The following is a 26,083-nucleotide window of genomic DNA, read 5'->3' as shown; positions in this document are numbered from 1 at the left end:
CCGAATTTCTGAATTTCTGAATTTCTGAATTTCTGAATTTTTGAATTTCTGAATTTCTGAATTTCTGAATTTCTGAATCTCTTAATTTCTAAATTTCGGAATTTTGGAATTTCTGAATTTCCGAATTTCTGAATTTCTGAATTTCTGAATTTCTGAATTTCTGAATTTCCGAATTTCTGAATTTTGGAATTTCTGAATTTCCGAATTTCTGAATTTCTGAATTTCTGAATTTTTGAATTTCTGAATTTCTGAATTTCTGAATTTCTGAATCTCTTAATTTCTAAATTTCGGAATTTTGGAATTTCTGAATTTCCGAATTTCTGAATTTCTGAATTTCTGAATTTTTGAATTTCTGAATTTCTGAATTTCTGAATTTCTGAATCTCTTAATTTCTAAATTTCGGAATTTTGGAATTTCTGAATTTCCGAATTTCTGAATTTCTGAATTTCTGAATTTTTGAATTTCTGAATTTCTGAATTTCCGAATTTCTGAATTTCTGAATTTTGGAATTTCTGAATTTCTGAATTTCTGAATTTCTGAATTTCTGAATTTCTGAATTTCTGAATTTCTGAATCTCTTAAGAATTTCTGAATCTCTTAATTTCTGAATCTCTTAATTTCTAAATTTCGGAATTTTGGAATTTCTGAATTTCTGAATTTCTGAATTTCTGAATTTCTGAATTTCTGAATTTCTGAATTTCTGAATTTTTGAATTTCTGAATTTCTGAATTTCTGAATTTCTGAATCTCTTAATTTCTAAATTTCGGAATTTTGGAATTTCTGAATTTCCGAATTTCTGAATTTCTGAATTTCTGAATTTTTGAATTTCTGAATTTCTGAATTTCTGAATTTCTGAATTTCTGAATTTCCGAATTTCTGAATTTTGGAATTTCTGAATTTCCGAATTTCTGAATTTCTGAATTTCTGAATTTTTGAATTTCTGAATTTCTGAATTTCTGAATTTCTGAATCTCTTAATTTCTAAATTTCGGAATTTTGGAATTTCTGAATTTCCGAATTTCTGAATTTCTGAATTTCTGAATTTTTGAATTTCTGAATTTCTGAATTTCTGAATTTCTGAATCTCTTAATTTCTAAATTTCGGAATTTTGGAATTTCTGAATTTCCGAATTTCTGAATTTCTGAATTTCTGAATTTTTGAATTTCTGAATTTCTGAATTTCTGAATTTCTGAATTTCTGAATCTCTTAATTTCTAAATTTCGGAATTTTGGAATTTCTGAATTTCCGAATTTCTGAATTTCTGAATTTTCATCCAGATATCCGGTTGTCTGAAGTCTAGTATTTGTCGTTTTTTGACGCTTTTTCAGTCAGTTTTTGACTATTTTTCTCGATTTTTGACTCAACATTTCTCATTTTTTCTCTAGAAAAACTCAAAATCCTCACCTCCATTCTGCGTACTACTCGATCCATTACCCCTATCAACATATTGACTGTAGATTCGACATCCAAAAGTGAGCACAAAAACTATGAAGAATATTCCAATAGTGACACCGGCAGCGACTCCACTACTCACATTTACATGCTCTGAAACTGAGAATTTAGTGAATTTTAGTCAAAAAAATGATTGAAAAATTTGGAAAAAACAGAAAAAAATAAATCTAGAAAAATGTGTTTTTGGAAAAAAAATATTTTAAGCCAAAAATTTTTTGTTGAAAAATCCCAAAAAATCGTCTAAACCAAAAATCCAAATTTTTGAATTGCAAAACTCACTATCATAGTGTTCGTTAACATAGTACCTATCCCATGTGATATGCCTATAATTTGGTAGATTCCCTCCGTTTGCATTGCTGTTGTACGGCCATAACGCTTGCATTTGGCTCTGGAAGTTTGAGATCTTCATTCAAGAATGATAATTAAAATTGAGAATATGAATGAGATAATTGGAAGAAAAGTAGAAAAAACGGTTAGAAAATAAGAAAAAAATTCTGAAAAATAAAATTTATCAAGGAATTTTTTTAAAAACTAACCGAGAGATTACGAAAATTAGCTCAAAAATCACGAACAACTGAAAAGTTGAAAGCCAAAATCCCCAAAATTCGAAAACTCAGAAAGAAAATTTAAGATGATTATCTGAAAATAAGCAACTTCCAGAATTAAAAAAAAATTGGGAAAAATACAGTAAACACTCTAAAAGAACGTCGACCGAATTGTCAAATTTGAGCCCGTGTATCTCATGTTCTGTTATAGACATCAAAAAGTGGTCAACAAACGAAATGCTTATCATGATATCAGCAACATTTTATCAGTTGACAACTTTTAGATATCTTGCAAAATGAGTGAGATATATAGGCTCAAAATGGACGGTCCGGTGGCGTTCTATTAGAGTGTTTACGGTACTCTGGGAATTCTAAAAAACTGAAACTAGCTGAAATAACCCAAAAATGAGCAATTTTTAAGGATAAAAATTTAAAAAAAAATGACTTGAAAACTACAAAATTAGGACCAAAACAATCAGGAATTTTTGAGAATTCGATAAAAAAGAATCTGGAAGTTTTCGAAATTCCAGAAAATTCCAATAAACACTGATCACTGGTTTTTTTCTATTTCAAAATTTCTTACAACACACCTAAAATCATTACCAAGAAACAAGAAAAACGTCGTCATGTTTTTCCATTTTCCAAAAAAACCAAAAAAAAGGTGTCTGAAATTTTCAGAGAGAAAGAATGCTTCTTCGAAAAGTGTTACAATGTTTGTTGTCATTCCTCTCTCTCTCTCTCTCTCTCTCTCTCTCTCTCTCTCTCTCTCTCACTCTCTCTCTCTCTCTCTCAGTCTTGACGACGTCTTCTAGGTCTTCAAGAAATTTCGAAAATTTCCTTCCCTCGTTTTTTCAAAATGGGCGAGAATTTAAGAAGAGGCAGGAAACAAGTTATATCGTGTGTATGTATTGTAAGTTAGGTAAAAAAAAAAAAAAAAGAGAGAGAGAGAGAGAGAGAGAGAGAGAGAGAGACTAGAGAAAAAACAAGGTCTCGAGAATTATTTGGAAAGGAGTGAAATGCAATGACAGGAAAAAACGAGAATCAATAGATTTTGATACGATTTCGATCATGTGGATAGTAGATACGGAAAATAATGATCTGTTAGGACTGGAAAATAGTATTCTAGTTAATAGATTTCTATATTATTTTGAAACCCAGAATCTGGAAATTCCAAAAATGTTTAGAAATTTGAAAATGAATGATTTTGAGCAGAGTTAGGAGCTAAAATATGCAAATGATCAATTTTTAGCAAGAAAATTAGTGAGATTACTAAAAAATGACCTATTGGGACTGGAAAATAAAATGCTAACTCAATAAATTTGACATTGTTTTGAAGCCGAGAGTCTGGTGATTCCAAAAATGTTGTGAAATTTGAAATCGGATAATTTTGAGAAAATTTAAGAGCCAAAACGTATGAGTAGTCATATTTTGATGAGAAAATGGGCATCTGATGAAAAAACGATTAATTTGGGCTGGAATTTTCTCTGATTTACAGAATTAAAGTTTTCCTAAAAGGCGAGAATCTGGAGATTTCGAAAATGTTTTGTAATCTGAAAATGGATGATTTTGAGCAGAGTTAGGAGCTAAAATATGCAAATGATCAATTTTTAGCAAGAAAATTAGTGAGTTTACTAAAAACTGACTCATTGAGACTGAAAAATGAAAATCTAGTTGGAAGATTTTTATACTATTTTGAAGCCCAGAATCTGGAGATAGAAATTTAGTTGATAAATTATTAAAATGTGTTGAAGCCCAGAACCTGGAGATTCCAAAAATGGGTTGAAATTTGAAATCGGATGATTTTGAGCAAAGTTATGAGCCTAAATTTGAAAATGGTCAAATTTTGGCAGAAACGTGGATAATCTGATGAGAACAAGGACCTGTTGGGACTGAGAAATACAATATAGTTTAAAAATTATAGAATTTTAAAGTAAAAAATCTGGAGTTTCCAAAAATGTACTCTAATTTGAGAATGGATGATTTTGACCAAAGTTAGGAGCCAAAATAAAAAAGTTGTCTTAATTTTTTCCCCAAAAAAAACCTTTTCGTCTTTTTTGACCCAAAAAGACATATTTTAGATCGAGAGTTACTGAAAAACACAATTTTTTACAACAAAAATTCCGGAATTTGCCTTTTTTGAGGTCAAAATGATCCATTTCCAACCAAAAACGTAGAATTGGAACCTCACGACATGGTGCATCGACACTGTCACAAAATTATCGTTTTTTCGAAATTTGAATATGGGGATTTTTAAATTTCAAATTTTTCAAAAAATCCAGAAACTCTACTATTCGAAAAAGTGAAAACATAGAAAATAGAGGTGTTTTTTTAGTTTTGAATAAAGTTGAATATGAAATAAACCGGTTGAAATAGAAACATGTATGAGGTTATATTTATTCATTTTATTTTATTTTGTAACTTTTCCATTTATATACATTATACGGGATGTATATAAATGGGTTATAGTGAAACAAACTAGTCAGAAATGTTGAAAAACTCCAAAAATATAAAATCACCCGAATCGTCAAACTTGAGTCCATGTATCTCATTTTCTGTGAGAGATATCAAAAAGTCGCCAACTGATGAAATGTGGCTGATATCATAATAAACATTTTATCAGTTAACAACTTTTTGATATCTTTCAAAAGAAGTGAGATATAGAGATTCAAGGTGGACGGTCCGGGTGGCGTTCTATGAGAGTGTTTATGGTACCTTTTATCTTGCTGATCTGAATTCAAAAAACCAAAATCTTTGGTATGTTCTTTTTTTTATTAAGTAAATAAATACACTTAAATTGGACTACCTATAAATGAGAATTTGGAATTCTGATACGAAAAAAAGGTTCTAAATCATGAAGATTCTAATTCTAGCAGCAAATTTCAAGGTTTTTCGTCTCTAGAACAAAGGAAACTGACCGAAACTTTACAACGAAAAAAATCTCTTCGAATTCAAAATTTTCGGCAAATGATGGCAAAGGTTAAACTGACATTCATACCGATCTGACCCCTCTATACCGTCCTTGAGAATTTGAAAACTAGCGAGAGAGTAGTCAAGAGGAGAGACGCAGAGAGAAAGAAGAACTGTGTAATGTAACCTTCGAGAACCATGATGAAGAAGACGGTGGTGATGGCCATTTGGGCAACACAAAAGAGAGAAGGAAGTTTTCTAGGTGACCAGTAGAAGAATCTAATTAGAGAAGGAGGGAGAATTTCAGAAGGGACTGAAAGATCAAACATCGGAACGTTGAAATTCTGAAATTCTGAATTTTTGAAATTCTGAATTTTTGAAATTCTGAATTTCTGAAATTCTGAATTTCTGAATTTCTGAGTTTTTGAATTTCTGAATTTCTGAATTTCTGAATTTCTGAATTTCTGAATTTCCGAATTTTTGAAATTCTGAAATTCTGAATTTCTGAATTTCTAAATTTCTGAAATTCTGAAATTCTGAAATTCTGAATTTCTGAAATTCTGAATTTTTGAAATTCTGAATTTCTGAATTTCTGAATTTCTGAATTTCTGAATTTCTGAATTTCTGAATTTTTGAAATTCTGAATTTCTGAAATTCTGAATTTCTAAATTTTTTTTTCTGAATTTCTGAATTTCTGAATTTCTGAATTTCTGAATTTTTGAAATTCTGAATTTCTAAATTTTTTTTTCTGAATTTCTGAATTTCTGAATTTTTGAAATTCTGAAGTTCTGAAATTCTGAATTTTTAAATTTCTGAATTTCTGAATTTCTGAAACGCTGGAGTTTTGGCTAGATTGGTTTTTAAATTGTTCCAAATGATGCAATATTTGAAATTCTAAAAATTGGAAATTCCCGAACAACTATGAAGAACAAAAAAATTTCAAATAAAAATCTTTATTCTTTGAATTTAGAAATTTATATTAAAATTTAAAAAAAATTCAATCAATTATTTCGATTTCTGTTTTCGTTTGAAAATTGTCTGAATATTATAGGTCTTCTGTCTCTTTTTCGACTCTCTCATCTCGTCCAACAGTCGTTTGATAGTCTCTTTTTGTTTGGTGAGCTCCCTGAGCACTCGTTCTTGATCAGCGTCAAAGTTCGGACCGCCCACTGAAATATGAACTTTTATAGGATTTTTGGATTTCTTAAAATTCATGTTATGGTTAAAAGTCTAAAATACTTATTGAGAAAAGTCCTCACAAAGAGAGATTCTCACTAAGAAAGTTTTTTATTAAGAAAGCTTCTCTCTAGACAAGATTCTCACTAACAAATATCCTCACTAAGAAACATTCTCACTAGGCAAGATCCTCATTTAGAAAGGTTCTCATTAAGGAATATCCTCACTAAGAAAGTTTCTCACTAAGATTTAAAAATTTTTTGAGCACATTTTGGCTCATTTTCAGCTTATTTCTTAGCTCAAACTTACATTTTCCACATCTATCAAGCACTGCCAATAACTCTGCCTTCTCCTTCTTCCGATAATCTTCCTCATTGATTTTTTCATTAATTTTCTTCTTTGGAACTTCCACCGTACTATCCGGAGCAAGCTTCAGATCTTCCTCTTCTTCCTCCTCTTCACCATCTTCAGAAATCGTGTTATTATCCTCGGAGAGGACGATGACGTCTTCTTCTTCAACTAATTCTGGCATCACGTCATCTAGATCCTCTTCTAGCTCAATTGCAGCGGGTTTCGTGTTCTTGGAGGCTCTAGTCATTGCTGGAAGGAGTTGAATGAGAAGAGAAATTATTAAAATACCGGGGAAATTGAGAAAATCTGAAATTCCAGATATATTAGGTTGGCGGGAAAGTCTTTGTCACTCTGTTTGTTTAATCACTGTTCTCGTATATGGAGGCTGTGTATGATATCGACTCTAGTGAATAACAAGGTGATAAGAACCTTCCATATAAACAAGTCCCCATCTCCTTCCCTGCTCCTCATCTGTAATTGAAACGATATGTTTGTTCCCACTGCTATTCACATCAGACATGTTTTGATTTACCTCTTCCTATCTCACACCACGATGAAGGATTCGGAAACTTTCTTGAAGAATGTGTACAACACACATGCCCCTCACTACAATACTATTCGCAATTGGTTCCATCGTTTCGAAAAAGATGACTTCTCGCTCGATGAAAAGGATCGCTCTGGGAGACCCCGTGAGTTGGATTTGGACAAGCTGAAGCACGCATTGCAATCGGATCCATTTCAATCTAGCCGTGAACTAGCTGTCACATTCGGAGTTCACCATAGCACAGTCCTTGAAGGTTTGAAGTCTCTTGGAATGAGAAAACTTTTTGGTCGATTCATACCTCATCACCTGACTCAAGCCAACCTTGACCGCCGAGTCGACGATTCGATTACTCTTCTCACTCTCCACGCGGGCGATCGATGGCTGGACCGGCTAATAACCGGAGATGAGAAGTGGGTCTTCTACGATAATCACCACAGGAAATCCCAGTGGGTTGGAGAAGGAGAGAGCCCACAGGATGTCCCCAAACCCGACCTTCATCCGAAAAAAGTTATGCTCTCTGTGTGGTGGGGAGTGGACGGCCCCATCTACTGGGAACTTCTGCCCGAGGCAAAACAATAACTGGAGGCCTCTACACTACTCAACTACGAAACCTCAAGAAAGCAGTCGACCGTTCGGCCCTGAAAGACAAGAAAGTGTACTATCAACATGATAACGCTCGCCCACATGTTTCGAAACAAGTGAAGCAGGAGCTGATGGGATATGGATGGAATGTTCTCCCTCACCCCCCGTATTCTCCTGATCTTGCTCCTTCCGACTATTGGTTATTTGGCGATATGACACGTGCCTTCGAAGGAAGAAGCTTCAATTCCCGTGGAGCGGTCGAAGCGGCACTCAAACAATACTTTGCCTCACGCCCGGCTGGATTCTACCGCAATGGAATCCATAAATTGAGGGAACGTTGGAGACATGTTGTTGATAATGATGGACAATATAATTAATTATTCGGTTATTTTTTCTTTGAGAAATAAACTATTGAAAAAGTGACAAAGACTTTCCCGCCAACCTAATACAAATACCAGGAAAAATGGAAGAAACAAGAAAATCAATGAAAAGGGAAGAAGACTTTCTCTTCTGCGAGAAGAGCACAAATAGAATCCTGTGTGAATGCTCTCGTGTCTCTTTCTCTCTCTCTCTCTCTCTCTTTCTCTCTCTCTCTCTCTCTCTTTCTCTCTCTCTCTCTCTCTCTCTCTCTCTCTCTCTCTCTCTCTCTCTCTCTCTCTCTCTCTGTCTTCCATTCAGACCAGCAGATGGCACTGACTTCTCCCTAGAGAGCACATAAATTTGAGAGAGTGCTAGACAGATGGGAATGGGGGTCCAAAGAAAAGCAACAAGATGGAGAGAGAGGGGGGGGGGACCCCACTTTAGGAAATGTTGGTGACAGCTGGTACGTCCCTCCCGGAGCTCTAAGACCAGTAGAATAGGAAAATAAGAGTGAGCGATAGTCCAGAGAAGGAGGATTCTATTTCTGTGTGTCTGTGTGTCGCGATGTCCAATATTATAGTGGAATCTTGGCTAGTCCACTTCTACAAACCCGTAATTCAGCTCATAACAGTGCTAGAGGTTTGAAAGTTAGCTAGATCAATAGGTAATTTTAAAAACTACAAAACGATATAACATTCATGAAGTTAAGATTTGCAAAAGTTGAGCAAAAGCCCTTCCAACTTCCGAGACCCATAACTCATTTCAAAATAAAGCTAGAACTTTGAAAAATAGCAAGTTCGGTAGGTAATTTTAAGAGCTACAAAATGATATAACATTCATAAAGTTAAAATTAGTAAAAGCTGAGAAAAAATCACTTCCAACGTCGGAGACCCATAACTCATTTCAAAATAGAGCTAGAATTTTGAAAAACAGCTAGATCGACAGGCAACTTTGAGAGCTACAAAATGATATAACATTCATATAGTTGAGACCCGCAGAAGGGGATAAAAATTGTTTCCAGCTTTGGAGACGCATAACTCACCTCAAAAGAAAGCTAAAACATTAAAAATCAGCTAGATCGACAGGCAACTTTGAGAGCTACAAAACGCTATAGTATTTGGTATAGTTAATATCCGAAAATGTTGAGAAAAATGATTTCCAGCATCGAAGACCCATATTTCTGCTCAAAATAGAGCTAGAACTTTGAAAATTAGCTAGATCGATAGGTAATTTTAAGAGCTACAAAATGTTGTAACATTTTTATTTATTTTCAGTACAACACAGATTAAATCAAACTTTGAAAAACTCGGGTTCTGTAAAAACAATATTAAACATATCGAACAGCATTGCAATGTCCATAGTGTCCTCTCGTTTTAGCTGAATGTTCTGGAATTATTTTTATTTAAAAAAAATCGATTTTTTAATTTTTAAATACAAATATTGATCACACACCAACATCTGATTTACGATCTGCATCATCTTGGCCAGCCTAGACGCATAATTTCCTTTGTCATTTTTCTCAGCTACCGTACCATTTCCAGAACTTTCTATTCCTCCAAATTGATGATCTCCAGAATTTTCTTCATAATAGGAATGTAAATTATTGGAGATTTCTTCTAAAAATCGCTCTCCAGCAGCTTGAGTTTGTCCCTGAAGACGTCGCCCAGCATAGTTCCAGACGATTTGACACAAAATGAATGTGATTTCAGTTTCAGACAGTTTCAGATCCAGAAAGGGCTTGACGATGATCTCGTAGTATTGAATCATTTTTCCACCGAATACACAAAAAATGAAATTGTTTTCAAAGATATTTGGAATTATAAGCTGGTTTTAGGGTTAAAAGTTTTTTTATACTTATTGAGAAAAGTCCTCACTAAGAGAGATTCTCATTAAGAATTATCCTCAATAAGAAAAAGCCTCACTAAGATAGATTCTCAATAAGAAAGGTTCTCATTAAGAAAGATTCTACAATAAGGATATGATCCTCACTGAGAAGTATTCTTAGTAAGAAATATTCTCACTAAGAAACATCCGCACTAAGAAAAATGCTTACTACGGAGGGTTTTAACTAAGGAAGATTCTCACTAAGGAGGGTTCTCAGTTAGAAATATCCTCACTAAGGAAGGTTCTAACTAAGAAAGTTTTAGATCTTTTTTTTTAATTTCTCGACATGGTTCTAGACCTTTTTGAACCCAATTTTCGCAATTTAAAGCTTCAAAACTCACTTATTAAATCTCTCAAACCCATGATCGGAAACATTTGAATAGTCGACTTGGTAGTTGCCAAATTTGGCTGCTGCTTCATGAGAATGTAGGAGAATCTGAAATTTTTTGGGATTTCCAGACAAAAATTCAAAATCTATCCTACCTTCTCATCGTAACACCTATGACCAAAGATCGTCGCTGTCATGGTGTACCTCTCGAATCGCCGCCACACTGCCCAGACTATTTTAAATATTGCTATCTGAAATAGAATAGGAAATTTTGGGAATTTTAAATTATTAAAAAATACGGAAAATTTGAAATATTTTAATGTAAAAACGATGGAAATAGGAAGAAAATTAGCAGAGTTACGAGGTTTTGAAAAAAATCCTATTTAAAAATTTCAAAAACTTCTAGTTTTCTTCTATAACTTGCTTCATTTTCGACATTTTCAGACAAAATTTAGATTTTCAGAATTAGCAAAACCTGAGGATTCCAAAAAGTACAAACACTCCAGAAGCTCACCCTCTCATGCGTCGGCAACTTTCGAAACTCATCAGAATGCATTAGCCACGTGGCGGTGTCTCTCATCTGTACCTCCCACCAGGAGAACATTTCATGGAATTTAACATGAACAAAAAATTCTGGATTCCAATTTTGTTTGGATCGAATTTTTTGAAGCGAGTGGACCATTCGTTGAAGGGGGTTTAGGTGGGAAATTGAGTCTTCATTCGGGAGGTAGTACTGAAAAAAAATTATTGGGTTTGGAAGGGTGACATGTTGTAGATGCGCTCCACAATATTGACTGCAAACTGTTTTGTAGTGAATTGTATATTTTTGGTAACGTTGGAAAATTATCTTCAATTTGGTGCTAAAATCAATAGCATATTTTGAAAACTGACAAAGTTATGACTATTTGAAAAAATCCTATTTTTTTGAATTTTTTCTTTAAATTGAGAATATTTGGCTTTCAGAATTTAAAACAAGTCCCCTTACCGTTTCCAAAATTGCCCTGGACTTTTTAATTATTGCATTCACATCTATTAACATTGCTGGCGCTCGAGTTTTTGGATTTATCACTGAATATTCGACTCGATTCCCAACTTCTGCTATTGGCTGCGTTGACGTCATCTGGAGAACAACGACGTCTGAAGATGACGTGGAACTGGAGGATGGGGAATCTGCTGAAGGCTCATTGTCCTTTACGGCAATGTCGGTGCGGACATCTGGAAATGGGAAATAGAGAAAGACGTTTAATTTTTTTCTAAATTTCTGAATTTCTGAATTTCTGAATTTCTGAATTTCTGAATTTCTGAATTTCTGAATTTCTGAATTTCTGAATTTCTGAATTTCTGAATTTCTGAATTTCTGAATTTCTGAATTTCTGAATTTCTGAATTTCTGAATTTCTGAATTTCTGAATTTCTGAATTTCTGAATTTCTGAATTTCTGAATTTCTGAATTTCTGAATTTCTGAATTTCTGAATTTCTGAATTTCTGAATTTCTGAATTTCTGAATTTCTGAATTTCTGAATTTCTGAATTTCTGAATTTCTGAATTTCTGAATTTCTGAATTTCTGAATTTCTGAAAACATCTAAAATCTCTGAAAACATCTAAAATTTCAAAATCTCAGAATTTTCAAAACTTCTAACTGTGGGAATTTCTAAACTTATCCGAAAATCAAAAAATTTTAAATTTGAAAAAATATGAAATTTGAAGAGTTTTAGTTCTCAAAATTGCTTTTTTCCATAATTTCTGGAATTTCAGTATTTCGGAATCTCGAAAAAAAACTCACTTTCCGTAGTCATTCCCAAATCGATACATTTCTTGAATCGACAAAATTTACACATCAATTTCTCCTCATCCGACCCGATTTCACATTTTCCAGTCCTTCGACTGCATTTGTATTTTCGATTCAGGACTACTGTACGTCTGAAAGTTTTCCTTTATTTCTGAGAATTTAATTGGCTAAATAGCCCCAATATTAATTACCTAAAAAGAATTATATCATTTTTTTGTTAATTAGTCAATTAATATCCTAATTAAAAACAAAGTCAGTTACCTGAAAAACGCAGCACACGCCCGGCAAGTTTCAATTCCAAAATGAAGACCATGTCCGGTTTTTAAACAAATTTTGCAATTGACATTAAAATAATCAAGGTCTGAAGATGAAGTGGGGATTTCCATTATCTGAAATTATAGAGAAAAATATGAATTATACTAAAAATGAACCAAAAAATCAAAATTTTCAGACAGAAATTTCCAGAAAATCGATTGAAGTTTTAAATTTGAAAATTTCAGTACTGAAAACCTGGGCATTCAGAAAACAGACAATCAAATGGTGAGAGCTAGAAACAGGTAGAAAAGTAAATATTTGAAATTTTCGATAAAACCAGAGACAAGAGACGCAGATAGAAAGAGAGAGAGAGAGAGAGAGAGAGAGAGAGAGAGAGAGAGAGAGTCCATATGAGCAGTCATAGAAAAAGAGCACACCTTGATACGGAAACAGTCATTATGACGAATTTTACGAAAATCGTTTTTTTGATCTTTTATCAGTTCAAGATTTTGAACTTTTGAAATTAGCTTTAACACCAGCTGGTGCGCCTTCGGCGCGATTCAATCTATTAGTTGCCCCCGGGGCAGCTACCCTCCAACCCCTTCTAAAGGTTCCCTCTACCCACGCAACGACACTCCGCTATCCCGCTCGGCGCGCGCACAGTTTGAAATTTAGTTTTGAGTGATTGCGAGCTTGGATTTGGCTCGTGGTTTTTCTAGAGACTCTTTTAAGGAACATTCTAAAAGAACGCCACCGGACCGTCCACTTTGAATCTCTATATCTCACTTCTTTTGAAAGATATCAAAAAGTTGTCAACTAATAAAATGATTATCATGATATCAGCAACATTTTATCTGTTGACCACTTTTTGATATATCTCACAGAAGATGAGATACATGGGCTCAAATTGGACGATTCGGGTGGCGTTCTATTAGATTGTTCGGTAGTTTTTACAGGCAGATTTGATCAATTTTTATGAAGCACATTCTGAAAAAAAAAAACTATAACAGTCTTTTTTTTTTTGGAATTGCAGAGTCTCTGTAATTTCTACAATTTTGGATTCTCCCGCTGTTTTAAATAAAAATTCTTAAATTCAGATTTTACACTTACCTGTGCAGCAGGCTCAAAAAAAAGCATGGAAAATGAGGCAAATATAGTCTTCAAACGTTAAAAAGTGTATATTTTCATGTTTTATGGGAAAAAATCCTGAAAAATAGACGAAAAACAGAAAATTCCGTTTCCGTTTTAGTTTTCCGTATTTTGGAAAAATGCGTTGCCTCCCATCACTACCGTGCAGTACCACCGGTCAATAAGATATACAATATGTGATCATCAAGACCCGGAAGTACGTAAACCGGTAAAAGAATCACTTCCTCGTTCGTTTCTCGCTGAACCCAAGACTTCTAAAATTTCCGGGTTCTTATCTCTCGTACATGGATCTCTGATCAGTCTATTCTTTCATGGACGGTATAAAAAGAATCCCATGCCCCCATTGACCATATCCTGAAGTTGCCAATCATGAAATTCGTCCTCCTTTCCCTATTTGTCCTTTTGGCTGTTGCCTATTCCCTTCCAGTGAATATCTGGAGTTCAGTCCAAATACCCCTGCTCCACTACCACGACCAAAACATCATCCAGTCAAGAGGGAGTCGGTGCCATGGACGGGAGATGGTGAGCTGATTCTGGCTAAGCCGCAAACGGATCCAATGTCCGATGCTTCAGTTCGTGTTCCAGCTGATAGTGAGAAGAAGGCCAAGGGAGATCATTGAATCTTGGAATCTCAAATTTTTGATTTCATTATATTTTTTATTAATTTGAAATGACTATTTGTTAATAAAGAACCTTCTAATTCCACAAGTTTAATGATATACAGTACCGGTATATGGTCCTAAACTGATTCAAATATTCGGTTTTTTTTTTTTTTTTTTTTTTTTTTTTCCGATTACTAATTCCTCTTCAAATTTCTCTCTCTCTCTCTCTTACTCTCTGCGTCTCTCAATGTCTCACACTATTTTCTCAATGATTCAATTGTTTACTTTAGCATTCATTTTGCGCCGTATGATCTTTTTTCCGATAAGAGAATTTTCCCCCAAAAAATGAATCATGACTAAAATTTGAGTTGTATATTTTTCCCAATTTTCAGCATGTCCATCTCCTCCAGCTCATCTGAATTCTCTCCCGATCTTTCGTATTTTGCTGTAAAATGCAAAATTTGCTCAAAAACCGGACATGGTCTACATTTTGGCCTAGAAACTTGTCGGGCGTGTGCTGCGTTTTTTAGGTAATTAGTTAATTAATTAGCCAATTAGATTTCAAAACAATTCTGAAAATTCCAGACGTACGGTAGTCCTGAATCGAAAATACAAATGTCGGAAAAGAGTCGGACATTGTGAAATTTTGCTAGAAGACGACCAAAATTCAAAATCCCCATGTAAATTTTGTCGATTCAAAAAATGCCTAGACATGGGAATGACAAGTGAAAGTGAGTTAATTCAGAAATTCAGAAATTCAGAAATTCAGAAATTCAGAAATTCAGAAATTCAGAAATTCAGAAATTCAGAAATTCAGAAATTCAGAAATTCAGAAATTCAGAAATTCAGAAATTTAGAAATTCAGAGAATTCAGAAATTCAGAAATTCAGAAATTCAGAGAATTCAGAAATTCAGAGAATTCAGAAATTCAGAGAATTCAGAAATTCAGAGAATTCAGAAATTCAGAGAATTCAGAAATTCAGAGAATTCAGAAATTCAGAGAATTCAGAAATTCAGAGAATTCAGAAATTCAGAGAATTCAGAAATTCAGAGAATTCAGAAATTCAGAGAATTCAGAAATTCAGAGAATTCAGAAATTCAGAGAATTCCAGAAAAATCATAATCTCCAAGAAACTCGAATATTCAAATTCAGAATTCTAAGAATCCCAAAACTACAAACCAGAAGGTTCAAAATGTTCCCAAAAGTACCCAGAAGTAGATTCTCCATCCACGTCATCTGCCCTATCCGAGCGAGAAGAGCAAATAGCCTATAACATTGCTCATCCCAAAACTCGTGGTCCAGCGATTTTGTTGGACATCAATGCGATTATTAAAAAGTCAAGGACCATTTTGGAAACCGTAAGGCGGGAAATTCAAATTTCGATTTTTTTGAAAATTTCCAGTACTACCTCCCAGACGAAGACTCAATTTCTCACTCAAATCTCTTCAACGAATGGTCCACTCAATTCAAAAATTACGATCCAGACAAAATTGGAATCCAGAATTCCGAGAAAAAATTGAATTCATCGAAATGTTTTACGGTTGGGAGGCACAGATGAGAGACGCCGCCACGTGGCTAATGTACTGTAATGAGTTTCGAGGATTGCCCGAGCATGAGAGGGTTTGTACTTTTTGGAATTTTCAGATTTTGCTAATTCTGAAAATGTTAATTTTATCTAAAAATGTTGAAAATGGAGCAAGTTATGACAGAAAAACGGGAAATTTTGGAATTTTAGAATACAACAGTTTTAAACCCTTGTAACTCTGCTAATTTTACTCCTATTTACATGATTTTCATATCAAAATGTTTTAAATTTTCCCTATTTTGTAATAATGTCAAATTCTAAAAACTTCCAGTTTCATTTCAGATAGCAATATTCAAAATAGTCTGGGCAGTGTGGCGGCGATTCGAGAGGTTCACTATGACTGCAAAGATCTTTGGTCAGAGGTGTTACGATGAAAAAGTATGGTCTTGAAATTCGAAAATAAAAAAATCCTGGAATTTTAAATTTCTAAAATTTCAGCGAAATTCCAGTAAAGTTTGAATTTTTGAAAATTCTGAAATTTCCAGATTTATCTCCATTCCCATCAATACGCGATTCACATGGAAGCCTATTCCATAGACTATTCGAAGGTTTCGGATCATGGATTTGATAAATTCAATAAGTGAGTTTTTGGCTGAAATTAAGAGAAATTGGCTTGAAAGAGAGCTTAAAATTTCTGAAAATCAACTTTTTAAAATCCTAAAAATTTTTTACAGTGTATTCGGTGGAAAAATGATTCAATACTACGAGATCATCGTCAAGCCCTTTCTGGATCTGAAACTGTCTGAAACTGAAATCACATTCATTTTGTGTCAAATCGTCTGGAACTATGCTGGGCGACGTCTTCAGGGACAAACTCAAGCTGCTGGAGAGCGATTTTTAGAAGAAATCTCCAATAATTTACATTCCTATTATGAAGAAAATTCTGGAAGTTCTGGAAGAATTTTTGGAGATTCCGAGAATCCAGGAAACCCTCAAAACTATGCCAGTCGTCTGGCGCGAATGATGCAAATCGTGAATCAGATGTTAAACGTCCAACTTCATCTGGAGAACACTATAAATATTGCATTCTTGTTTGACATGTTTAATATCGTTTTTACAGAACCCGAATTTTTCAGATGTTAGGAAAATATCCCCAATGATATCCCCCTTGTTTTCCGATTCCCCTTATTTTTTGAAATTCCAATGAAATCATTCATCAGCGCTCTCAAACCTCGTGATAGCCAAACAACTAAAACCTTTGTAGTTAACGTTAACGGATAACGAATTCTAGGCATCAGAATAACAACCAAATTGCTTACTTCAGATGGCTCTCACGTGCCAAACATTATTATACACACACGGATACAAAGTATGCGCCTTTAAACATAGAATTAGTCATGTGAAAGGGTTTCGATTAGGCTATTATAACTACGAATACGTGGTTTTTGATCGCCTGTTACTAATGTAAGCTTCCACCGCTTCCACTGTCACTGGGGTCTCGGGAGTTCTTAACAATTAATGGGAACCCAAAATGGCGGAAATTCAAAATTCCCAAGTTGAGAACAAACTAGATTCACCATTGAGAACATTTAAAAGTTGAATATAAGTATTTTGAGGTCCTGTCCAAGATCCGACGGTCCCAGAAGTGTCTAGAAGGATCCCAGACCATGATTAGGCAATTATAGGCATGCCTGGATACAAATGGTCTCTTATAAATAAGCACATCTGACGTTGTCAAAGAAGAAAGTAAGTATTCGAAGTTCTCAAGTTGAGATCCAACTATATACAACCCCCTCCCAGGTACCCAATTTACTAAGGTGTCATTAAAATTCGAGGAAAATCAGAACGCCGAATTCCAAACCAAACTAGAGACAAAATTCCCACAATGTCTTATCTCCTAGATTTTCGAAATCAAGATCAAACTAGATATAGAATCTTCTAGGATTTCTAGTTTCTTGAAAATGTGTTACCATTATTTAAAAAAAGTTGAAACTTCTCAAAAATCCAGTTCAAATTGACCCTTGTAAATGTTCCTAGAAGAAACGAGTCCACAATTCTATTGAAAAAGGCCAACAAGATATTTGGTTGCCAAGGCGACTAATCTTCTCAGACGAGGGTTGTCTAGACAAGCTTAAGCCAGTATTTACACATATTCAGGGGTTTTTGTAATCCGGAAATTGAATTCTGGGAGACACAAGGATTCAGACACATGTCTAAGAAGACAAGGTAACGGAAATACAAGGGTTTTAATTGAAGGAGAGGAGAGAGCTTCCTCGGGGCGATTATGCGCATTTTCGCGTGTAGGTGTACAGCAGTGATGGGAGGAAACGCATTTTCCCGAAATACGGAAAACGGAAACGGAAACGGAATCGTAAATTTTTTTCCCGCGGAAACGGAAACGGAAAAAAAATTTTCAAAAATCGGCGCGGAAAACGGAAAACGGAAAACAAAAACGGAAACGGAAATTTCTATTTTTCGTCTATTTTTCAGGATTTTGTTCCCTTCAAACATAAAAATAAACACTTTTAAACGTTTTAAGACCATATTGGCATCACTTTCCATGCTTTTTTTCAAGCCAGTTCCAGTTTAAAGGTGGGGGGACAGGAGATTTTTCGTAGTTTTTTTGTAGCTAGAGTATGCGTCACGGTGTACAACGCTTAATGTCACTCTGCGTACAGCTGTCGTCCTCGCCTTTATGTATGCAAGCGGGAGGCCGCTTTTTCTTTGCCCGCGTGGCTCAGTCGGTAGCGTCGCCGCACCCTCAATCCTCGCCTTCACAAGTTCAATTCCTCGAGGGGCATCTTTGAACGGAATTTCGAGAACATTATTTTTTTCATGTCCCCCCACCTTTAATGTTTTCGTTGTTTCTTACTTTTTTTTTCGTTTCCGCTGTAAAAAATGGCGGTTTTTCCGGAAAACGGAAACGGAATCGTAAATTTTTTCCTGCGGAAACGGAAGCGGAAATTCCTCCCTTCACTGGTGTACAGTAACCGGTGTTTACAGTGTGGGCAGCTTTTGGACAGCTTTTGGACAGCTTTTGGGCAGCATATGGGAGTCTGTGGGCATCCTGTGGGCAGCTGTTTTTCAGAGATCTATTTTCTATATTCAGATTCCATGTTTCTATACATACTTCGGATTAGATGGTCTTCTTAGAAAGGATATTTTGAGATTAACTATATTTTCCCATTATCCAAATGAGAAAAAAATCCGTACTCGATGGGATTATCATTTTTGGATTTTAAAGATTTAGAAGTCTGGATTACAGTAGGAAGAGCACAATCTATGAGAATTCCAAAATCTGTAAATTTCCTCAATGCAATTTCCCAGAATTTTCCCGAAACACGTGGGCGGAGCCTTCTAATCAAGAATATTATGACGAGATAAGCAGATTGGGAGAGAGCACAGCGCAAAGAAACGGGGCGGAGCCTATTTTGGCGTTTAAAAGAAACCTTCAACGCCGAAGAATTCAGCAATGTATCGGTGATTTTAGTAACCATGTGTAGGTTGCTCATTTTTATTTTTCTAAAAATTTAAAATATTATTTCTGTTATTCTGATTATGGGTATTTCAATTATGGATGGACATATTTCAAATCTGGTCATTTTCGGGTTCTGAAGGTAATCTTAATGACCTAAAAAACTTACAAATTGAAGATTTTCAGATCCCTAATACTACAGTGATAGACACGGGTTTAAATTGAAATGTAAGTGTTTTAAGGTCAAAATTTGAAATTTTGAATTTCCAAAGTCTTGCAGATATTGTCAGCTGCTCTTCCATGGATCCCAACGGATTGCTTTAACATGCCGGTTGAGACAATAAGTGTTTTAGGAGGTAGAGATAATTTTTCTAGACTTTTTTAAATGAAAATTTTTCAGATCATTAGAACCAGAAGGACAAGAATGGAAAGTTAGGACTGCTTTGATATGCCAGGAAGTGTTTTTGGAGGTGAAGATGATAATTTTTCTGCTAAAAATTGTAATTTATAAAATTTCAGATCGTCGACCAGAATCAGAAATATGAGGAGGAACGAGAAAAGTGTAAAATTTTGTTTTTAAAAGATTTCTCAATAATAAATTTTTGAAAAATCTTTTGTTTGTTGCAATATGAAAAAAATTTCAGTTTTGGCAGACTTTCAGATTTTCAGATAGTTTTAGACAGTTTCAGATAGTTTCAGATTTTCAGGTTTTCAGATTTTCAGATTTTTTTAGATGGTTTCAGATATTTTAAGATGAGTTCAGACTTTCAGAAAGTTTCAGATTTTGGACACGTTCAGATTTCCTGACATTTTCATACTTTCAGGTAGTTTCAGATTCTCAGTTTCCTTTTTTTTTCAAAAGAAGTTTCAGATTTTCAGATTTCCAGAAAGTAGTCTTAAAGTTTCAGAAACTTTCAGATTTTGAAAAAACCCTGCTCGTCTATCTGGAGATACCGTAAAACCTGCAATAAAAGGGCCCCCTTACACTAAATTTGAAGCCAATGAATGGAAAAGGACATCCGACGAGAAGGTCTAACGATCCAAGTCATTGATAATCCATGAGGAGTGGCTCAGACCTGCCTGCAAGATGCACATCGCACTCGACCTGTCAGTTTTGGAAAGAATGTATGAGAAGTTGGTGGAAGATGTGGTGCCGAGGGATGTGTACGATGAGGCCCAACAAATAGTGTTTGAGAAAATGAGGGAGATCTCGTATCCCGAGTATTTGAGGAGCCCAATGTATCGAGAGTTGTTGGCCAAGCTTGAAAATGAGGAAGAGGGAAAAGCCGTATCTATATATTCTTGAATTTTTAGATATTCCCAATAAGAATGTATTATTCTGTACCTCTTATACCCGTATATCAATAAGTCAGTTAATCATAAAATTTGTTTTTTTTTCCTAAACCGAAATTTTATGAACCGAAAATTCACCCAAATCCTGCTTCATTGCTTCCCAATTTAGGCACTCATGTGCTCCAAATCTTCCCACGCTCACATTCCACACCTTTTCCCCTGCTCTCGATTCCCAAGCTCCACCCCTGGAGCCCGTGCTGAGGATTAGGCATATATTGCAGTGAACCTGCGCTACCGCAGCGCGTCTAATCTCTCATAAGTTTCCGGTAGTCCTTCCACCTGCTGGTTCCGGTAGCCATTGCTAAGCTTTGCTAGCCATGAGCACCTCTTCTAAGTCATTGTGAGGAACATGAAGCAGACGATGCCAAGGCGCCACAAAATGATGGGGATTTGCTTTTGAACCCGATGATGCTCAAGTAAGCATATCATTCTGACCTCTCTAATCTGACTCCTCTAAAAAAAAGAGAAAAATGCTCCAAAACACAAAAAGAACCAGGTTTCTAGCTGTTCCAGAAACTGAGATATGGCTATTTGAAGTTTCTAAGAGACGCAGACAGTTAGAGCGTCTCGTGGTCTGCGTCTCTTAATTATTTGACTGGCTGTATCTCGGCTCCTAGAACAGCTAGAAAAATGGTTTTTGAACCATTTTTACGGGCCAACAAGGGTGTTTTTCAGGAATCGGCAAATAGCAGAAAAACTAGGAATTTTTGAAAAATTCTGTAAATTCAAAGTTTTAACTGATCGTCATCCATCACACCCCACACCACTGATTCCAAATTTAGTAATTTTCAAAATGTCTTCCCACGCATACCTTCCCACATCAGTGCATGAATGATTCTTTTTTCCTATAGTTTGTTTCCCATGCTCTAGTTTCGGAGCCGTTGCTGGCTGGCACGGCTCCTCTGATGCACTCTCACCCCCCTGCCTTGTTGGATTAGGAGGGATTACCTACATTGCTGGGATTACTAGTGGATTAGTTTTTTGTGAAGTTTCTAATGGCATGTATTTTTGTAAGCCGGAGATTTCTTACATTGAAAGTTCAAACTATCTATGCTTATTTACCGGAAAACATGTAATGGGAGGGCCCCCACACTATCCAGTTCGAGTTCATCTACCTCGGCTTCTACGAAAGATATCAAAAATATGTCAACTGATAAAATGTTGGCGATATTATGATAAAAAATTTATCAGTTGGTAACTTTTTGATATCTCTTACCGAATTTGAGATAAATAAGCTTAAAGTTAAACTTACGGCTGTATCCTATCAGTGATAGTCTTGCTATTTCTTGATTCTTGGCTATCTAACTCAACATATCAATGCTGGTGTTGGTTAGCACAGTTCTACACCTTCTCTCTTTAGAAATATCTAGTATCTAGAAGTTTCGTTTTGGCTGAGAGCCCAGGCACAGAGCTTGACACTTTAATCGGAAGTCTGCAATTTCCGTTAGTCCCAAAACAACGCATCCACTCTTTGATATCGATTCTTTCAGGCCTGGTCCTGAGATATGTCAGAACTGCGGAAGACATATAGTTCATAATAAAACTGAACCTGGGCTGCTGGCATCCACACTCAATCCACTTTGGTCTATCCACTCGTAAGTCAATCACTGATAACTCTTAAATTTGACGAAATCTGTGTTCCAGCTATCTTTTCCCAGAAAAGGATACAACAAACGGTGTCAAATCTGTGAAATCAAATTGTGGAGCGAGTCATTTATGTATCTGATGGCCAGTTGTCATGGAAAACGTTACTTTTCGGGTTAATCAAGTCGGATCCCGAACTGAGCAACAAATTCGCGTTTTGGAAAGTTGTATGGGATTGGACGAAGATAGAGGATTATGACGGGGATAACGAAGAGATGATGAAGCATATCTACGATACTGTCATCAATCAAGACTCACCAACGGCGGTGAAGTTGGATCAGGATATGTTAGATAGGATCAACAAGAAGACCGAGATGGAAGAGTGGCCGGAGGACATTTTCAATGAGGCAATGAGATTCACCTTTTTCTTCCTTGAACGGGAAGCCTATATTGCTTTTCAGCATAGTGATATCTATAAAGATCTATTGAAATAATGAGTTACTGTTTCTCTGTTCATTAAATTCTAAAATGAAGAATGTTAAAGGTGGGGGGACAGGAGATTTTTCGTAGTTTTTTTGTAGCTAGAGTATGCATTCTACCGTCACGGTGTACAACGCTTAATGTCAATCTGCGTACAGCTGTCGTCCTCGCCTTTATGTATGCAATCAGGCGTCCGCTTTCTCTTTGCCCGCGTGGCTCAGTCGGTAGCGGCGCCGCACCCTCAATCATCGCCTTCACAAGTTCAACTCCTCGAGGGGCATCTTTGAACGGAATTTCAAGAACATTATTTTTTTCATGTCCCCCCACCTTTAAAGAAAATGTCTCTAGCGTTATTATCCCAATGAAAAAGCTATAGACAAGTTCTCAAAGTTCCTAATCGTTAAGGAAGCTCAATTATCTCGGCTCCTATAAGATATATAAAAAATATGTCAACTGATAAAACGTTGGTGATCTTTTGATAAACAGTTTATCAGTTGAAACATTTTTGATACTACTCATAGGAATCGAGATAATTGAGCTCAGAGTGGGTGTTAGAGCATTTACGCTTTGAGAAGATAAAAAGGTCCAAAACCACCAAAAATAGATCCAAAACTCATGAACATTGACAAGGCGATCGATGAACAAGGAGTCGATACAAAAAACCACCTGTCAATCCACCCTATATCAGCTCCGCCTGCGGGAAACAACATGTGCCTATAATTATGCATCTCACTACGGTAGTTGCGCCCCCCCCCCTCCTAAACTATACTAAATGTTTTCGTTTCCAAGACTCCACATGACTGAGGACTAATTATAGGGTGAGCAATGTTTTCATGGAGTCGGAGTGAGCCTTTTGGTCCACTTGCCGTTTTCATTTAGTTTGGATTTTGACTCTTAGAAGTTCGCCTTCTTTAGCTTGTCTTAACTAGCCTTATAATTTCGAATTTGGGTAAGTTTGCAAACATCGTAACCAACCTAAATCCTACTTTAGAACGTCATATAGAACTGTTCTAAAAATTTCAGAATATCTTCCAGGAAGTCAGAATTCTCCAGCAAACCTTCCCACGGCGTCTTTGCACTCCCTTTCATTGCCAACTTTAACCTTAAGGTGAGCTATGACTTCCTAATTTTATTCATTAAAAAACTTTTTGAAACCATTTCGGGGTATACTGTAAGCCAGAGCCAGGAGGTTAAGCCTCGGAGGTTCCTAAACAGACTTTTCTAATTATGAATCGTCCAAAACATCATAATCATCATCCTTTCTACATTTAACCCTAGAACCCATCAGCACCTGAAAAATCAGTATCCTCAAAGTTCATAATTTCTTCTACCAGATGAGCAGGTCATCATTGTCTGAAGCATCCATACACCATAAAACCTAAAAAAAAAGCCCCCCCCCCCCGCTGTCAACTTTGAGCCTATATATCTCATTTTCTGTGAAAGATATCATAAAACGGTCAACTAGCAAAACACTTCTGATGTCATGATAAACAATTTATCAGTTGACAAATGTTTCATATCTTCGATCGGAAGCAAGATATATGAGCTTTAAGAGAAGTATAGAGCAGGCTTGTTCGGAAAAACAAATTCGGAAAAGCGTGTTCTCGAATTTTTTCTCGACTTTTTTTTTTCGGAAAATCGAGTTCTCGAATTATTTCTCGACTTTTTTTTCCGGAAAATCGAATTCTCGAATTTTCTCGAATTTCAATTAGTCAAAAATTACCAGTTTATTTGACAAAAACAACAAAAACAACAAAAAGCACAAAAATGAAATGGAAAACAATAAATTTGTGCCGGAGTCTTTCTGCTCGTTGAAGAATCGGTTGCAAATATTACACTTTTTCCTTCCATCCGCCAGATTTGTCAATACCGCTGAGTATTTTCCCATGTTTAGTCTGAAAATTTCGTTAAATTCAGACAAAGTTACTCACTGCAAAACCAACAATTTTAAGAAAAACTTTTGATGACCTAAAGTCTGAAAAAAACCAAGTGTTTTCAGTGAGAGAAGGTAAAAAATCACTGAAAAATAAAAGAAGTCTATTAAGAACAGTATAAACCGAAAAAAATGTTGAAAAAGTAATGAAAACCCTGATTAAAGTATGTTTTCATTCAAAAAAAAATAATTTTAAAAAAATTCACCTTAAATCGACCCCGTAAATCGACACCGATTGCGGGTCTCGCCGCGCTTGGGTTACTGTTGCACCCGTTTCAACTATACAAAATAGAGATTTCCTCTTCACTTTGAACGCAGCATGATTATTTCGAGAAAAAATTTTCCGAATATTTTTCGGAAAATTTTCCGAAAAAAAATTCGGAAAATTTTCCGACGGAAAAATTTTCCGAAAAAATCGGAAAATCGGAAAAATCGAGAACTCGATTTTCCGATTCCGACCAAGCCTGGTATAGAGTGATCTTCTGTTAGAGGGTTAAGTTGATTCCTCAAAGCTATCTTGAATCCTAAAATTACCAGATTCTCCTGAAAACCTTCTCCTTTAAATTCCAATTTTCCAAGCATTCTATCCTTGTCTGGACACTCAAAATTTGTCCACACATCTTCTTTCCTCTAGCCCTTTCACAATTTCGTAAAGTTGAGATGGGTGAGTAATCTGCTAATGAAGCTGTTGAGCTTGACGCTTGGCTTTTTATCGTTCTGATAAGCAAACAAAATATATATAGCAAAGAGTAAGAGTAGTGAAAATGAAATGATTTGAAAAACAGAAGAATAGATCTGGGCGGATAGTTAAAGAAATGAACAGAATCAAGTCGATGAACCGAAAAGAACACAATGAGAGATTTTTTGGTTGAACTGTGATTTAGGATATTAATCTGAACATTAAGACAAGAACCAAATAACTTGAAGACCCCAAAAAGACAACCAAGACAATGAGAATATGGAACCTTTTGAAAACTAATTTGTTTTGCACTTCACAACCTGCTCTTCTGCTGTAGCTGCTGTAGCTGAGAGCAGCGGTACTGTAGTTGTGACTGAGTCGAGCAGCTTTTGATAGCTCGGACTGCTGATATAACGAATATAGCTATCTCTGCTCATCAAGTCGAAGATCTCCTGCTGAGCCAAGTCAAAAACCTCCTTATTTGGGATTTTCATGTTCTCCTTGACAATTGCTACGGTATTAGCGCGGATCGAGACTTCTTTTGGGGCTCCTTGGGCAATGTAGTCGTCGAAGATGATGCTGACTTGTTCCTCAATTTTCATGACATCCTTTTTCTCCTCTTCACCTTTTTTCAACTCCTGCACATCTTTCCAAAAAAGGAGATTATCCTCCGAGTGCTCGTTGAGCAGGAACTTCTCGAATTCGTCTTGTCCTGCTTCTGTAGCGATGAGATGAGATAGGCACACTGACCATCCGTTCACAGTTTCGAAAGTGAGAGAGGGTGGTGGGAGAATGAGGGGATCCGGATGATCGGAGGGATCCGGATGGACTTGAGATGGTCTGCAGAATAAACAGAAGACCATAATTGTTAACGAAGTCTGAAAATGAAAGTTTCCTGATTTCTATATCCAGTGGAAACTAACCGGTTCAGTCTGAGATGGATCCTTGATCTATGTCGTGAGCGTCCTCTAGGATCTGATCATCCTATGGCCTCGTATCTTAATAGATCTGAAACAATCCTATCTAGATTCATATAATATTTTCTGAATATGTTCACCTTGAGAGATAAGAATTCAATTCAAACAGAACTTTGTTAGTGGATCCAGACGAGAGGTAGGAGGTAGATTGTG

General features: G+C 35.7%; 6 protein-coding genes across 6 annotated transcripts; 3 read left to right on the top strand and 3 right to left on the bottom strand.

Moving 5' to 3' along the window:
* Positions 1–5,907: 5,907 nt before the first annotated feature.
* Positions 5,908–6,676, bottom strand: CBG25674 (the record flags this gene model as incomplete). The annotated part of the gene is made up of 2 exons (XM_045238574.1): positions 5,908–6,071; positions 6,388–6,676. 2 exons carry the CDS (start codon positions 6,674–6,676, stop codon positions 5,908–5,910), a joined length of 453 nt encoding a protein of 150 aa, XP_045100357.1.
* A 2,529-nt stretch (positions 6,677–9,205) lies between these two features.
* Positions 9,206–12,303, bottom strand: Cbr-nhr-170 (the record flags this gene model as incomplete). Its single annotated transcript, XM_045238571.1, has 8 exons — positions 9,206–9,301; positions 9,368–9,458; positions 10,141–10,235; positions 10,283–10,378; positions 10,642–10,860; positions 11,113–11,342; positions 11,912–12,048; positions 12,179–12,303. 8 exons carry the CDS (start codon positions 12,301–12,303, stop codon positions 9,206–9,208), a joined length of 1,089 nt encoding a protein of 362 aa, XP_045097121.1.
* A 151-nt stretch (positions 12,304–12,454) lies between these two features.
* Positions 12,455–13,941, top strand: CBG25673 (the record flags this gene model as incomplete). The annotated part of the gene is made up of 2 exons (XM_045238570.1): positions 12,455–12,474; positions 13,749–13,941. The coding sequence occupies 2 exons, from the start codon at positions 12,455–12,457 to the stop codon at positions 13,939–13,941; spliced, it is 213 nt and encodes a 70-aa protein (XP_045100356.1).
* A 375-nt stretch (positions 13,942–14,316) lies between these two features.
* CBG20727 lies at positions 14,317–16,592 on the top strand (the record flags this gene model as incomplete). The annotated part of the gene is made up of 6 exons (XM_045238569.1): positions 14,317–14,453; positions 14,509–14,654; positions 15,137–15,282; positions 15,327–15,456; positions 15,792–15,864; positions 16,184–16,592. The coding sequence occupies 6 exons, from the start codon at positions 14,317–14,319 to the stop codon at positions 16,590–16,592; spliced, it is 1,041 nt and encodes a 346-aa protein (XP_045097120.1).
* A 3,419-nt stretch (positions 16,593–20,011) lies between these two features.
* Positions 20,012–20,230, top strand: CBG25672 (the record flags this gene model as incomplete). Its single annotated transcript, XM_045238568.1, has 1 exon — positions 20,012–20,230. One exon carries the CDS (start codon positions 20,012–20,014, stop codon positions 20,228–20,230), a length of 219 nt encoding a protein of 72 aa, XP_045100355.1.
* A 5,019-nt stretch (positions 20,231–25,249) lies between these two features.
* On the bottom strand, positions 25,250–25,816 carry CBG20725 (the record flags this gene model as incomplete). Its single annotated transcript, XM_002631507.1, has 1 exon — positions 25,250–25,816. One exon carries the CDS (start codon positions 25,814–25,816, stop codon positions 25,250–25,252), a length of 567 nt encoding a protein of 188 aa, XP_002631553.1.
* Positions 25,817–26,083: the final 267 nt, after the last annotated feature.

Source organism: Caenorhabditis briggsae (assembly GCF_000004555.2).
Source record: "Caenorhabditis briggsae complete genome, chrV, whole genome shotgun sequence".
Classification (NCBI taxonomy): domain Eukaryota; kingdom Metazoa; phylum Nematoda; class Chromadorea; order Rhabditida; family Rhabditidae; genus Caenorhabditis; species Caenorhabditis briggsae.
This window is presented reverse-complemented; position numbering and strand designations above follow the sequence as displayed.